The 15,059-nt window shown below is 42.9% G+C and overlaps 1 protein-coding gene across 15 annotated transcripts in view; it reads left to right on the forward strand.

Annotated features, from left to right (window-relative positions):
- KIF16B (kinesin family member 16B) overlaps nt 1-15,059 on the forward strand; it is a 277,231-nt gene that overhangs the window by 167,515 nt on the left and 94,657 nt on the right. For 8 of the 15 annotated variants that reach the window (XM_044747818.2, XM_044747823.2, XM_044747821.2 and 5 more), the window contains 3 exons: nt 10,049-10,081; nt 10,429-10,482; nt 12,228-13,577. In XM_044747818.2, coding sequence (XP_044603753.2) covers nt 10,049-10,081; nt 10,429-10,482; nt 12,228-13,577 — 1,437 coding nt within the window. The remainder of the gene's footprint in view (nt 1-10,048; nt 10,082-10,428; nt 10,483-12,227; nt 13,578-15,059) is intronic. The other 7 variants (XM_070485541.1, XM_070485534.1, XM_044747819.2 and 4 more) reach the window with 1 other exon arrangement.

Here is a 15,059-nt window from a genome sequence, read left to right on the forward strand (position 1 = left end):
ACAAATATGCACAGCTTTTCTTTTCTTAAACTAACCTCTTCTTGTGCTACCTAATGTAGATCCTACCAACCTTTTGTCAGAATCATCTACCATGTACGTTTCCAACAATATGAGATTGCTTACATAAATCACGGTGCATCTCTATTATAGAATTGTGTGATATTAAACTATGTTGTAGAATAGTAGTTAATGATTTGGGAATTTGTCCAAGGTATGTATTAAGAGAAAAAGATCGCAAAACAGACTCTGTTGTAGGCTCTCGTCTATGTGTCTAAGTGTATGGCTGTGAAGCCTGAAGGCTGTATACCCATATGGAGCAATCATGTGAGGGCCTTACCTGTATTTTGCTCACCTGTGTTTTCTAAATTTGCTGCCGTGAATTACCTTCATCTTGGAAGCATGAGAAGTAGCAAAAGTTGTTATTTTTTAAGGGAAAGAGAACTTGGCATTGACCGACAACATCTCTTCCTCGCCCAGATATTCTGTGACCTTGTTTGATTTAGGTCTGGCTCATGTCCCTGGCTTCAAAGCGTTACCCATAGCAGTCATTGGTTGGACACCTAGTATGTACTTGCAGAAGGCCGTCAGGATATGCAGTCAACTAAGACGGATCTCTGTCCTCAAGGAGCCCTGGTGGACTGGGCTCTTGTCTGCCCTCTGTGACACGTAGGGCCCTGGGTGATCTTGGCCTTGACTCCCTCTTGGGCCACAGTTGCTCTTATACCATCACTCTCCCCAGGTTCCATCTGTTCTCACCGTGCTGATCTTGCTGTACTCCCAGCATGCCACACAGGTTGTCTCTTGGTCATTGACCTAGCTTCTCCCTCGTGTTGGCACCAGATGCATCCTTATGGTCACTCTCTTCATTCTGTTCTCTCCTAAATATACCCATCTCTCTCCACCCTCTCTCCTGGCTTTATTCTTTTTCAAAGTACCTGTCACATAACATACTCATTGTTAGTTAGCTGTCCCCTCATTAGAATGGAAGGGTTACAGGGGCCGGCCCCGTGGCCGAGTGGTTGGGTTTGCACGCTCCACTTCAGCAGCCCACGGTTTCGCCGGTTCTGATCCTGGGCGTGGACATGGTGCCGCTCATCGGGCCATGGTGTGGCGGCATCCCACCTGCCACAACTCGAGGGACCCGCAACTGGAATGTACAACTGTGTACTGGGTGGTTTTGGGGAGAAAAAAGCAGAAAAAAAAAAAAGAATGGAAGGGTTACGACTGCAGGGACTTGGTTCCTTTTGCTGAATGCGCAGTGCCTAGGACAGTGCTTAGAACATGGATGGCATGTTGAACAAGTGAATCAATGGGTGTGTGAACCACTGCATCCATTGACCCACTGTTCCTGAACCTCATACTCAGTGCCTCAATACAGAACTATCCAGGGCGGTGGGAGGAAAGGTTGCCCAGGAAGGTGCCCCAGAGAGTGTCAGCTTGACCTTGGATATTCTGCCTATGGTTTAGTTTCTGGGCTTTATTTATCACCACTTCTCTTTATTTATTCTAAGCAACAGCCAAACAAGGCTGTTTACTGCTTCCTTTGCTTATATCTTTTGTCTTCTTTCTCTGATTTTTCTTCCCCTAGATTTTCCCCCCTCACTACACCATGCCCATCATAATTCTCTCCTTCTGTCCATCTGTCAAGGCCCAGCTCAAACAGCAGTTCTTCTGTGAAGCCTCCTCTCATCCCTATAGCTGTAAATGCCCTCCCTCCACCCCATCTTCTGTTAAAAATGGAACTTTCTCCTTGGGCTCATCACATTCAGTGTGACTGATACACATGCATCTTTTCTTTCACTTAGACTTCTCTCAAGACCCAGAGGCACTTTATCCATTCTGTATTCCCTCAGAGTCTAATGTACTGCCTTGTACACAGTAGGTGCTTCCTTAAGGTTTCTTGGATATGTGGCATGTATGTCTGAATGAAGGGGCAGGAAAATTGCCTGTGGTACACTATTCCGGTTTATCCAACAGGAAGAGGTATATCTTGGAATGATGAATCATTTTTAACTTTTAGGAGGCTGTTTCTAGGGTAAGAGTTACCATGATTTGGTTGAGGAGGTGAGAAGAATTCCAGGGTCAAAGTAAGAATGGATGAGGAGTAGGAGGAGGTGGGCTTTACTCTTGCCACCTCTTGAGAGGAGGTCACCTTAGACATCTCTCTCATACTCTCTGGGCCTCAGTCTCCTGGCCTCTAAAGTAGGGGAGGCAGCAGGATGTAGGAGTGCGTGCTAAGTTGAATGCTTGGCCTCTTGGGTCCCCTTGTACTTGAAACCGTCTGTGATCTTACGGCTTAATCAGGAAGGTTCCTGTGTTTAACGTAGTCCTGGCTATTGTTATTAGAGCAAGTCTTACCCCTGTTACAAGAAACAGGCTGGGGAGAAACTCACTTAAAATGCTTATGGTATCAAATTTTACTGTTTTTTTAAAGCAGTCTTTGGTTCTTTGAGCACTTTCCATTTGCAATACAAAAGGCTTAAGACTGGCTCCTGGAAAGTCTTTAGTTAAAGTACTTTCTAGACCAGGGATTTGAAAGTTCATTAGAAAACCATTCCCAAGGTACTAAGGATATTTATGTTATAAACTCTGACTTTTACCTAGAAGGGCTTTAATTTCACAGCCTCCCAGATTAAATTGCATTGTGAAACCCCATCTTGATACAGTCACCTTGAATTGCAGTTATAAGTTATTCTACTGTAGGATCGCTTGATGTGTCACACAGCAATTTGGGGGGAACAAAAGGGATACAGGGAGTGAGTGGTGTAGTGATTCCAAGCATCTCTACAAAGCAGCTATTCTGAGCTTTCTAATGAAAGTTTACGTGGGAGCTGATGCACGCAGGAAAGACTGCAGGGCCTTTCCGTGAAGTCAGAGGCTGGCTGGACAGGCAAGTTCTGCTTTTCATGAGTTTCCCCGCACCTACCTTGGGTAATATCTGGTTTCTGCTCATCCTTCAAAGAACATCTAGGATGTCAGGGTTCCCAAGGTCAGGGAGACAATTGGATATCAAATCAAAACTTTCTTTTTAGTCTTTAAGATCCCCCAGCCTCCTTGGGATTTGCTCAGATGTAAGGTGATTTGAGACTGGCTGGAAGTTCCTGAGAGGGGTAGGGTGATGAGAAGGTCAGCCATTCTGGTCTAAACCATTGCAGGACGCATCGTGGTCAGAACCCAATCCTTTGTGAAGGATCAAGGAGAGGTGCACCATCTTACCCTGAGTTCTAGTTTCTTTCCAGCTCCTTTCCATCTATCCCTTACCAGAGTCTGTTCTGGGAATACCACCAAACATTCCAGGCAACAGGACAGGAGTTCTTTAAAAAATGACATATACTGGATTAGATCCAGGTACGTAATTTGCAGGGCTCAGTGCATAATGAAAATATGAGAGCTTTTGCTCAAATATTAAGAATTTCAAGATGACAACAGGAGAGCATCAAGTGAATGCGGGGCCCTGTGTGACTTCATGGGTTGCACACAGGACCCATGAAGTCATCCCTATCTTTGATTATAACCTAAAAGTCATGTAGGAAAAGTCCAGACCCACCCATTGACCAAGAATTTTTCCCTTACCTGTTCACATAACTACTGAAAATATCCATGTGTGAGGGACTGCCTCACCTTCAGCTTACCTCCATTGTCAAGTGACAGCTCTCTTCCAGTCATATTATGATCTAGAGCTCAGCTTCCATTTCCCTCCCTGTCTACCCCCCCGACAGCTGCCAGCTCAACTGTTGGCTGGACTTGAGTAGCCATTTCCCTTCTTTTGGAAAGTGAAGTGACTTCACAGGTACAAAATAAATCACCATTGAGACAACACAAGGACTTGAATATTTATGCTTTCAGTTTATTTAAATTTTTCTTTCTTTTTTTGATAATCACAGTCTCACTTTCAATGTAATGGTGTGAACTGAGAAGTTCCCACCCCCTTGCTTTTTCGTTGCTGATGATAAACAGGAATATAAATTGCAAGATGTGCAGTTATACCTAAAAATGCTAGATGTCTTTTAATGCAAAACAAAAACAAGGCTATTTCTCATAAAAATAGATTGTATGCTATGTTTTTTTGTTGGACCTAACATAGTATATGTCCTTCCAAAAGTCATTTTAAAATGCTAAGAACAGCTGCAAAAATTATATCGTTTTGTGGTTTTCCTTTTAATTGTAACATTTAGGAAATTAGCATTTGGAGCCAAGATAATTTCAGTAACGTAAGATAGTGAATTACATTTATTTAAAAATGAAGTCACATTAAAATACAATTATAGTTGATACTCCTTCCTTGATATTAGCACACATTTATATTGTACAATCCATTGAGGTTTGCTATTTAAAATAATTGTCATTGATTATGGAAAGAGGTGCATTTTAAAGTATGATTAGTAAATATGTACTACTTAACAGAAGTTATACAGTAGTAGCAGCAGCTAATATCACCTCATATTTAAAATACACTTCCTGACTTTGTAATTATGACTCTCTCCTTGAATTGTTTGAGACTTTAAGACTGAGCATCTTTATGGTTTTTTGTTTTACTCTTATTTTTGAGGAAATGGGAATCATTATTTGTCAAGGACATATTGCTTTCAGTAGAAAGCAATCAAACATTTTCCTATTTAAAAACAGATCACAGAAATAAAATTGATACTAGTTCATTAAGAATTAAAATGGTATCTCTGATTTCTTAACTCAGCTTTACATTTCAATAGATGCTACTCTTCAGGAGGGATCAGAGCTGTGGCCTCATGCATCTAAGGTTGGCAGCTGCCACTGATCCAAAGACTTTTCCCTTCCTCATCCCAATCAAATGTTCTAAAATGAAAACTCGCAAGAAGGCACCAGCCCAGACTCTTAGGTACTGCCCCAACCTGCTCTCAGCCACCCTACCTCCACTCTGTAGAGCACTCCTGATTCTTCTCTTGTGGGAGCTACCTCTCCCACTCTTTCCTGCTTCTTGCTGTTGTCATCTACTTGCCTTCCAGGTGTTTCCTTCTAAGTTGCACCATCTTTCTAAGTCCTGCTATTATCTTGGGTGATTCCATGTGGATAACTCATCCTACCGTCTAGTTACTTAAGGAGTGCTTACTTCTTTAGCTTGGGACTTCTTTGATTTTCTGCTTTCTCCAAACTGTAAGCCTTGTCTTATCCTCACTTCCCTGTCCAATCAAGTCCTCATCCCCAACACTTGAGCCATCCTCTTCCCAAATCCTCAGATGGTCCTTCAGTTCTCCCACTTGCCAGAGTCCCAGCTGGAACCATTGAACTGTCCCCTTGCCCTGAACCTGTACCTGGGCATCTCAACTCAGTGCTATAAGAGAAAGCCACATCAACAAAGAGGTTGGTGCTTCTGTAAACTGATGGTCTCTAAGCTTGGATGATGCCCAGCCACCTCTTTTTGCTTGTTGTGTTTATCAGTTCTATTGACCATTGGCCCTTTCACCTATGACAAATAATCCCTATGTTCTTTATGCCTCTAACCCCACCACTCTTCCTCCTCACTCTCAGCAGAGAACCTTGCTTCTGATCTCACAGGGAATACAGAAGCCCAAGAGGACAACACCTCCAAATCCCATGCCTGCTTTGCATTCATCCTTCCCTCTTTCCTTCCTGTCCCAATGGCTGAACTGCCCTTTTGCCTCTCTCAGGGTAATTTCCCTACCTGTACTGTGGATCCTGTAGCATTAATAGGTAACATTTATTAACTGCTAAGTGCTCAGTGTGTACTCTTGTTCAATCCTCCTCCAATTAAGAACTAGGATAATTTAAAAAAAAATTTTTTTTTTGAGGAAGATTAGCTCTGAGCTAACATCTGCTGCCAATCCTCCTCTTTTTGCTGAAGAAGACTGGCCCTGAGCTAACATCTGTGCTCATTTTCCTCTACTTTATGTGTGGGAGGCTTGGCAGACTGGCTTGCCAACCGGTACCATGTCCACACCTGGGATCCGCACCAGCGAACCCCGGGCCTCCGAAGCGGAACATGCGAACTTAACCGCTGCACCACCTGGCCGACCCCAAGAACTAGGATTATTTTTGAGTCTGGTTTCAGATGAGCAAATTGAAGTTTCAAGAGGTTGAGAGATTGTCCCGTGGTCACATAGGAGCCCGAGATTTATCTGGGTTAGACTAATTCCAGAGCCCTTACTCTTAGCTACTGTTCTATCCTTTAGTTTCATGCCAGCTCAGGCTTCTCTACCCATCAGATATTCCCAGCCTGTCTCCAATTTTTTCCACCCTCTCTCTTCTGGCTTGTTTATACCAGGATGTAAATATGCACCGTCTCTTCCAGGTATTAAAATGAACATCCATTCTCCTAAACCTTCCACCTTCCCTTCATAACTGAAATCGCTGAGAAATTTTACCATATCTGCATTCACAGTCTCCTCTTTCCTCCCATTCACTCCTCAACCCACTACAGTCTGGTCCCATCCCGACAAAGGTCACTCTGAGGTCACCAGTGCCTCCATGTTGCTAAGTTCAATGAGTTCTCCTTGGGCCCTATCTTACTTGACATTCCTGAAAATTTCATACTACTGACCCCTTCTTCTTTCTTGAAACACCTTCTTCCCTGTGCTTTTGTGTGCCTACCCTTTTCTGATCTTCTCTCTGTGTCTTTAACTGCTCGTCCCTAGCCTCATTTGAGGGTACATCCTTCTGTGTCAGTCACTGCACTGTCTGTCATCTTCCAGCCTTAGTACTAAGCTCCCTTATCCTCATTCCACATATATGTCCTGGGTAGTCTTATCTACTCTTGTAGGTTTTAGTTCCTATCTAGATGCTGGTAAATCCCAAGTCTATATCTCCATCCTTGAGAAGGGTCTAAGTGCCAGATCTTTGTATGTATCGCCATGCCTGCTAGACATCTCAGTTTGGATGGCCCTCTGGAATCATTAGATTTAACATGTGTAAAATTGAGCTTATGTTCTTGAAAGCAGGATAGAGAAAATAATTAAATTATGGGCTCTAGATTCACGATTGATTCTGCCATATACTAGTGATATGGTCCTTTCTCGTGTGTAAACTGGGGATAATGAAGGCACCTACCACATAGGGCCATTGTGAGAGTTAATTGCAAAGTACTCAGAACCCCATATAGAGAAAGTCTTCAATGCATGTTAGCTTCAATGGATGTAACCGCTACCCTCGCCTTCACCACTGTGAGTATCAACACTAATACAGCTACCACTGCTACCTCTCCCCAACCGCGACCTGGCTCTTTCCCCGGGGCTCCTCATCTCAGTGGGTCGTGACAACAGGAGGCAACACTGTAGCACCTAGTATGTGGAGGCGCTGTCCAAGTGTTTTGCGTGTATTGTCTCGTATGGTCCTGGCTACAACCTTTTGATGTAGGGCCTGTTATTTCTTTCATTTTCCATGAAAATTAAGCATCCAGGGTTAATAACTCATACATGGTCTCACAACCACTAGGATATGTATTCAGACTTGTTGACCTCTTAGCTCAGCCTCTTGGCAATTAAGTTCTGCTTTCCCACCTCCTTTGAAATCTGACCAGAAACCTGAGGGTCATCTTTGATTCTTCCTTTCTCATCACAGCCCCCACCAAAATTCAACCAGTTACCGAGTTCTGTCAACTCAACCTTTTGAGTATCAGAGTTATCATCATTTCTTTATCCCAGTTATCTCAGGTCCTGCCTCCTTCATCTCTTATTTACATGACTTCACTAGCTTCCTAATTTGTTTCTCAGCTTCCCATATTCCTCCCCTCCCATCTGTTCTCTACAGAAGACCAGTCAATGTGTTCTTCAACAACCCTTTTCCAAGACACTTTTCTGCTACTGTCTTTAGGATCAAGTTTAAAGTCCTTAATACTGCTTCTGAGGCACTTTGCTGCCTGGCTTTTGTTGTCCTGTTGAGCTTCATGTCTTACCACTTCCCCCATAGAAAGCCAAGATCTGGTTTTATTGAGCTGCTCTGCAGTTTCTATGGCATGCATGAGAAAGAATGGCGCAGCTGGGATATAGGTTTCCTTGGGGAGCTTGCCTTGAGTCTAGGTACTACCAAATTCTGGGATCAGTACCCTGCTCTGTATGTGACAGCACTGTGTCCTTCCTGAGTCCTGTCTTCTGACACACTGGGGTGTACTCCTTGTGTTCATTTGACTACTACTTACAGACTGGGAGCTCCATGGAGGCAGGGACTACATCTCCCTTACAGGCTGCTTTATCCCCTATTCCTAGCACAGTACCTGACACTGTGCTCAGTAAAAAAAAAAAAAAAAAAAAAAAACAGTAGGTGCTCAAAGTGACACATTAGAGATAAGATATTTAACTCACATTTTATGACCTCCTGAGACCACATCAGCCTTAGCAACAGTTCTAGTGGTGGCTGCACAGATTTTAGTACCAAACTTGAATTCAGGTCCTCCCTCTGCTACTTACACACTCTAAGCCTCAGTTTCCTGTTCTAAAAATGGGACGACAAAAGTGTCAGCCTGCTAGAGCTGAGGAGAACAAAGTGAGGGTAGGGCATGCTGAGTGCCAAGCCCAGCGCCTGCACATTGTCAGCAGTCCTCAGGCGATCGGGTTTTTATTCAAACCCGGCTCTCCCAACTCTCAGAGTAGCATTTGCCTTATGACCACAGGCATGTGATGTTGTCAGAGAAGTGTCTACTGATGGTCACATTGAGCTATTGTTCACAGGAAATAAAAATAGAGAATACAGACAATACCATTGGGGAAATTCTCTGGGTTTGAAAGTATTGTATCCAGTGATGTGTTGGATTATGTAAATATCTCTGGAAAGACTGAACTGTACTGAAGTCTATAAATATCTACCAGGAAACATTCCCAAGGTTCTGTTTATTGTTATATAAATAAGAATGATTGTACATTAGCTTTGATGAAGCCCTGTACCTATTTAATATAATGACCTATGGGCTGAGCTCAGTGGTACATACCTTTCATATATATCTGTGATTTATTTCTCGTGGATGGTGATGCTTATAATCTACAGATTATTTCCATTTACAGGAGGATGACTATGACTCTAAATGACAAGTTTCAATGAAAGATTTAATACTTTCATTGTATATCATGTAATTTGAGCATTGCTCATTAAATAAGTTATTAGAAGGTGTTTTGGAAGCAGGCTCTTGTGGGTTCAAATCCTGGCTCCACCACATCTTACCATTGTGACTTTGGACAGGTTCTTTCTCATATCCGAGCTTTGGGTTCCTTGTCTGTAAAATGGGCATACTATTTGCTATTTTAAGGATTTTGTGGAAAGACAAAGTGAGATACCATGTGTAAGTCACTCAGCACAGTGCTCAGTTCTGTTCACAAAAGCTCTCAGACATTTACTCTCAATATTAGCCCAGATTAAACTGGAAACAGAGCTATTTGAAAGATATGTGTCTCATTGTAGAAGTAACTATTGCCAGTCTGGATTTGCACTTTATCCAAGGAAAACAATTTATGGTACATTTTTCCGTACTTCAGCTTTTTAGCTGTGTCTGTCATCTATCACAACAGGAAAATGTTTAAGTTTAAGAATTACAGTTCATGCTATTTAATAGGAATAGTTAAATCTTTCAATAATTAAATCTGGTATTTGAGAAAAAATCAACTTTGTGTTATCTATATTTTAGTGAGTTGTTTTAAATTTCCCAATGACCTAGCTCCCTTTATTTTGCTACTTCTCTGGTAAATCTGTTCACGATCTATGCAGCCCCCATAACTCCTATGTCATATAGCTACTAATTACAGGAGGATCTTGATGAGCCTGTGTGCCGTATAACTATAAAGTAGTAAAAATATGGCTTTGATTACTATTCGCAATTATTATTGGTACACAGTTATTATCAGTGCTGTAATTATTATGGGAAGTGTGCAGAACACAGAAGAGCTAACTCTTTGGAGGATTTTCTTCAAGAAATTATTGGGAAATATGACATTTATAAAAATACAGTACAATTTGTGCATGGCTGTTGGCTTTTATGTCACTTACTGCTTTTCTCCTGATGTTTCCCCCGGTTAATTCTTTTCTTAATTGATGTCTGTGCTCTTTCTCTCTCTCTCTACCTCCTTGGCAGTCTTTTCCCTATAAAAGGACCCATCTGTCTAAGGTAGTGATTCTCCATTTTTATATACTCATCAGTGACTAAGCTGCATGGAGTAGACATGCTTATCCTTTAGAAGTCTCTCTTAACTCTGCTTTTGCAATATAGTCATATTTTGTTTGTTTTCCTTCAAGTAAAATATGCTCTTTTCAGTCTCAATTCAAGTACTCAAAATATATCTAATTTCTAATCGTAGTCATAGAGCAAAGAATACATTTTAAACTTGTTAATTCATGGAAATTAAAAATAATACTTGAACTGACTCTCTTTGTAAGATGTAGCTCTATATACAGAGAATAAGAGAGAGAGGGAACAACTCAGAAAAGTGACTCATTTTCATTTGATTTTATTAGACTTGAATTTGAGAGGCAACAGCGTGAAGAACTTGAAAAATTAGAAAGTAAAAGGTAAGCCCCATGGGATATGAGTTTAACACTGCTGTAGAGTGTGGATTCTTGTGGTACTGTTCCAGACTGATTTCTTCTGTGTCTGTTCAGTACCTCCCTCTGGTTCTGTCTGTTGTTTACATGTCTAATGACTGTAAGTCATTTCTCGTTAGCTGGGTAGTTTTACTTCATGTTTGAATTTTTTTAATAGTTCATTTTCAAATACTTGTGAGAAAGGGGGAATAGAGTCTAGGCAACTTTAACACACCCATTAAATTTAATACACCAAATATATACTTGTTTAAATTTAACTCAAAAGTATATCTTAATAACATCCCCTGTATTTTTTTTTTTTTTTTAAGATTTTATTTTTTCCTTTTTCTCCCCAAAGCCCCCCGGTACATAGTTGTGTATTCTTCGTTGTGGGTTCTTCTAGTTGTGGCATGTGGGACGCTGCCTCAGCGTGGTCTGATGAGCAGTGCCATGTCCGCGCCCAGGATTCGAACCAACAAAACACTGGGCCACCTGCAGCGGAGCATGCGAACTTAACCACTCGGCCACGGGGCCAGCCCCAACATCCCCTGTATTTTTAAAAAGCCTAAAGAATGACAATTTTCCTTCCTTATACCTCCCCCCTTTTAAACCTCTTTCCTTATGTTTGGACGTTTGTATTTCCCTTTCTGTAATTTGCCTGTTCATATTCTTTACTCACTATTCTTTTGGGAGATGTGTGTCTGTGAGTGTCTCTGTGTCTGGTTGTTTAATTGATTTGAAAAGGTTTTTTTATGTGTTCTGAGTATAATTCGTTGTCTATTAAAACTGTATTTTCTTCTTGTTTTTTTCCTGTCCTATTTAACAAACCAAGAAGTGGATCAAGGATAGATATTAGAGTAGAAACTAAGGCCATAGAAAATCGACAAACTGGATGTTTATTTTCTGGAATCTGGAATTTAGATGTTACAGATGAATTAGTTTAGTTTCCAGCGTCATGTAAGAGATCTTTGGTGGGCCAGGAGATGGAGGCAATGTACTGACTGATCCTCTTCCATTCCCTGTGTTCTTGCTTTGGGGGCCATTCCAAACCAGAAACATTGATTTAGCACCCAGTAAGGATCATTTGTTCTCCAAGAGAAAACATGACATGTAACCCCTGGAATCATGCATTTAAGTATTCTAATGGAGACTCAAGTTATTTTCAATGTTATGCATTAATAAATGAGTATTTGGGGCCATTTGATGATCACCATTTGTCCTAAACTAGTGATTAAATGCTAAGTAGCATGTAGTTATTTGAGCTGGAACAATGAATTGTCAATTATCTTGACTGATATTTGACCTCAATGAGTTGAGGACAGCATAAGCATTTTTATTTAATGTCATCTTGTAACCGCATTTGTGTTGCGTTTTAGCCATTGGGCTGAGTAAGATTATTCACATTAAAATTTAAATTGGGCATGGTTCTTTCTCTTTGAGCTCAGGGGGCTTCTTAAATTATATCATGCATAACACATTATGCTTATAGACTCTACAAAGAAATGATATCAGAGGCTACTTTAGGAGATTAGGCAAATGATATGTTGGACAGTTACAGAGTGAAAAATTAAACAGCATGCTACTGGAAATGAAAGAGCAAGCAGCACTCCATCTGTTATTATTTTGGTGAAGGGTTTGGCTTTATGTTGTACGTTCATTTTCAGAAGATTTCAGTTAGAGAAAAGTTAAAGCAACATTTGAACACAGTGATCAGTCAACATTTTGCATTTCAGGAAACTCATAGAAGAAATGGAGGAAAAGCAAAAATCAGATAAGGCGGAACTGGAGCGGATGCAGCAGGAGGTGGAGACGCAGCGCAGGGAGACGGAGATTGTCCAGCTGCAGATCCGCAAGCAGGAGGAGAGCCTGAAACGCCGCAGCGTCCACATCGAGAGCAAGCTGAAGGATCTGCTCGCCGAGAAGGAAAAGTTTGAAGAGGAGAGGCTGAGGGAGCAGCAGGAAATCGAGCTGCAGAAGAAGAAACAAGAAGAAGAGAGCTTTCTCCGTGTCAAAGAAGAACTCCAGCGGCTCCAGGAACTCAACCACAATGAGAAGGCCGAGAAGACTCAGATATTTCAAGAGCTGGACCAGCTCAAAAAGGAAAAAGATGAACAGTATGCCAAGTTTGAGTTGGAAAAAAAGAGGCTGGAGGAGCAAGAGAAGGAGCAGGTCATGCTCGTGGCCCATCTGGAGGAGCAGCTGCGAGAGAAGCAAGAGATGATCGGGCTCCTCCGGCGAGGGGAAGTGCAGCGGGTGGAGGAGGAGAAGAGAGCCCTGGAAGGCATCCGGGAGGCCCTTCTGCGGGTGAAGGAAGCACGGGCCGAAGGGGACGACGATGGTGAGGAGTTAGAAAGGGCTCAGCTGCATTTCTTAGAGTTCAAGAGCAGGCAGCTGGTCAAGCTAGCCAATTTGGAGAAGGACCTGGTTCAGCAGAAAGACCTCCTGGAAAAAGAAGTTGAAGAAGAGAAGGAAATCCTAGAACGTTTAAAATCTGAAAATGAAGAAGAATTTGGGTTATTGGAAAAAAATGATGATAGTGTCACCTTGGGGACTCAAAATTTAGAGAGAATAAAGCCAGCGGAGTACAGGCTGCAATATAAAGAACGCCAGCTCCAGTACCTCCTTGAGAATCGTTTGCCAACTCTGTTAGAAGAAAAGCAGAGAGCGTTTGAGATCCTTGACAGAGGCCCTCTTGGCTTAGACAACACTCTCTATCAAGTGGAAAAAGAGATGGAGGAAAAAGAGGAACAGCTTGCGTGGTACCAAGCCAATGCGAGCCAGCTGCAGAAGCTCCAAGCCACTTTTGAATTCACTGCCAACATCGCACGTCAGGAAGAAAAAGTGAGAAGGAAGGAGAAGGAGATTCTTGAGTCCCGGGAGAAGCAGCAGAGAGAGGCGCTGGAGCGCGCTGTGGCCAGGCTGGAGCGCAGGCACTCAGCCCTGCAGAGGCGCTCCACCCTGGGCTTGGAGATCGAAGAACAGAGGCAGAAGCTGGCCACTCTGAACAGCAGCAGCAGCGAGCAGTCGGGGCTCCGGGCCAGCCTGGAAGCCGAGCAGGAAGCCCTGGAGAGGGACCAGGAGAGGTGAGGCGCGGGAAGGAAAAGTGCCGGATGAGTGTGCACTGTCTGCCCCTCAGAGTGTGGCTCCCACTGTGTTTTTAAAAAGTAATTCTTTTAACCTTTCTATTGTCTAATACACAGGCAGATGCTTATTTTACCAAACTTGAGAAAAGACCCCTAAACATTCTTTTCTTTCTGCTTATGATCTTTGTTTTAGAATCATTGGCCTAATGTTAAATAAAGCACACACAAACAAAAACAAAGCCCTTGTCCATTACCCCACTGACCTATCGAATGTGTATGTTTTAATATTTGATAAATGTGAAAGCCTGAGAAAGCTTTGGCCTTGATTCCTTATAGATTCCCCCTCACTCTTCCTTTCCCCCCGTTGCTCTCTCCCACCCTTTGTCTTTCCCTTCCCTTCCATTTCCTTTGTTCCCTCCCTCTTTCCCTTTTCCCCCCTCCCTTGTTCTCTTTTCCCTTCTCTCCCTCCTTGCCTCCTTGTTTCCTTCTTTGCGTTCTTCTTCCTCCCTTTCTGCTTTCCCTCTCCTTCCTCGCCGCTGGCTTCACATCTTCTCCATGACTAGCACGTGTTCCACTGGAGCATCACCCATGTGCACAGATCACAGAGTGTACCGACTTCCACACTGGTAGGGAAGGGAAGACCCATACTTCTCCCACCCTTGTGAGTCACAGTATTTGAGGGGAGGCCCTAGGATTCTGTGTTAAAGAATAAACCACCAAGCAGACAAAACTCTCCAGATGATTCTGAACACAGTGGTACATTTGAGCAGATTTGGTGATGATTTGTGAATATTATTTTTGGTGTTGTGAAAAATAAAACTAGGAACTAGTACTATTTTCATGGTAAAGAAAGAATCTTTATCTTCCTCCACCTATTCCCTGTCACCATGCTTCCCACTTAGTAGGTCCTCAAAACAAAGAAGAACATGAATTTGAGAACGCTTTTTCTGGTAGCCCTGCAGACGTGATGCCAAGACTCCCAGAAAGGTTGATGGCTGCCTGGTGTGCAACCATCATCCAGTTTGGAGTCCTGCAAGGGGGCTTCGAACCCCAGCTTAGCCCCTTCCTGCCTCGCTGCCCTTGGGCAGGATCTTCATCTCTGGGCCGCAGTGTACTCACCTGCCAGGAAGGGGCGGGTGAGATCAGGTGTCTGTGCACTTCCTTAGCTCTGGATCCTTTGGTCAGTTGAGATCCTAACTGCAGCGCAGGTGGGAGGCCTGGAACACTGCGTCTCCCCAGCGTTCCTCTCCCCCATAGCACCTCTTGAGGGGCTGCAGCAGAAGCTGTGTCTCTAGGGGCCCAGTTTGACATTGGCAGTGGGCTGGGATCAATGCTGATGACAAGGCAAGACCTACTGTGAGGTGTGGCTGGAGCCTCTGTCCATCATCTTGCCTGAAAAGGTCAGGACAACCTTTCAAATGATCTGCTTATACTGTGGATTCTATTTACCATCACTCTGGTAATTCCCTCAGGCATAACAGC

The sequence above is a fragment of the Equus asinus genome, chromosome 15 (assembly GCF_041296235.1).
Source record: "Equus asinus isolate D_3611 breed Donkey chromosome 15, EquAss-T2T_v2, whole genome shotgun sequence".
NCBI lineage: Eukaryota > Metazoa > Chordata > Mammalia > Perissodactyla > Equidae > Equus > Equus asinus.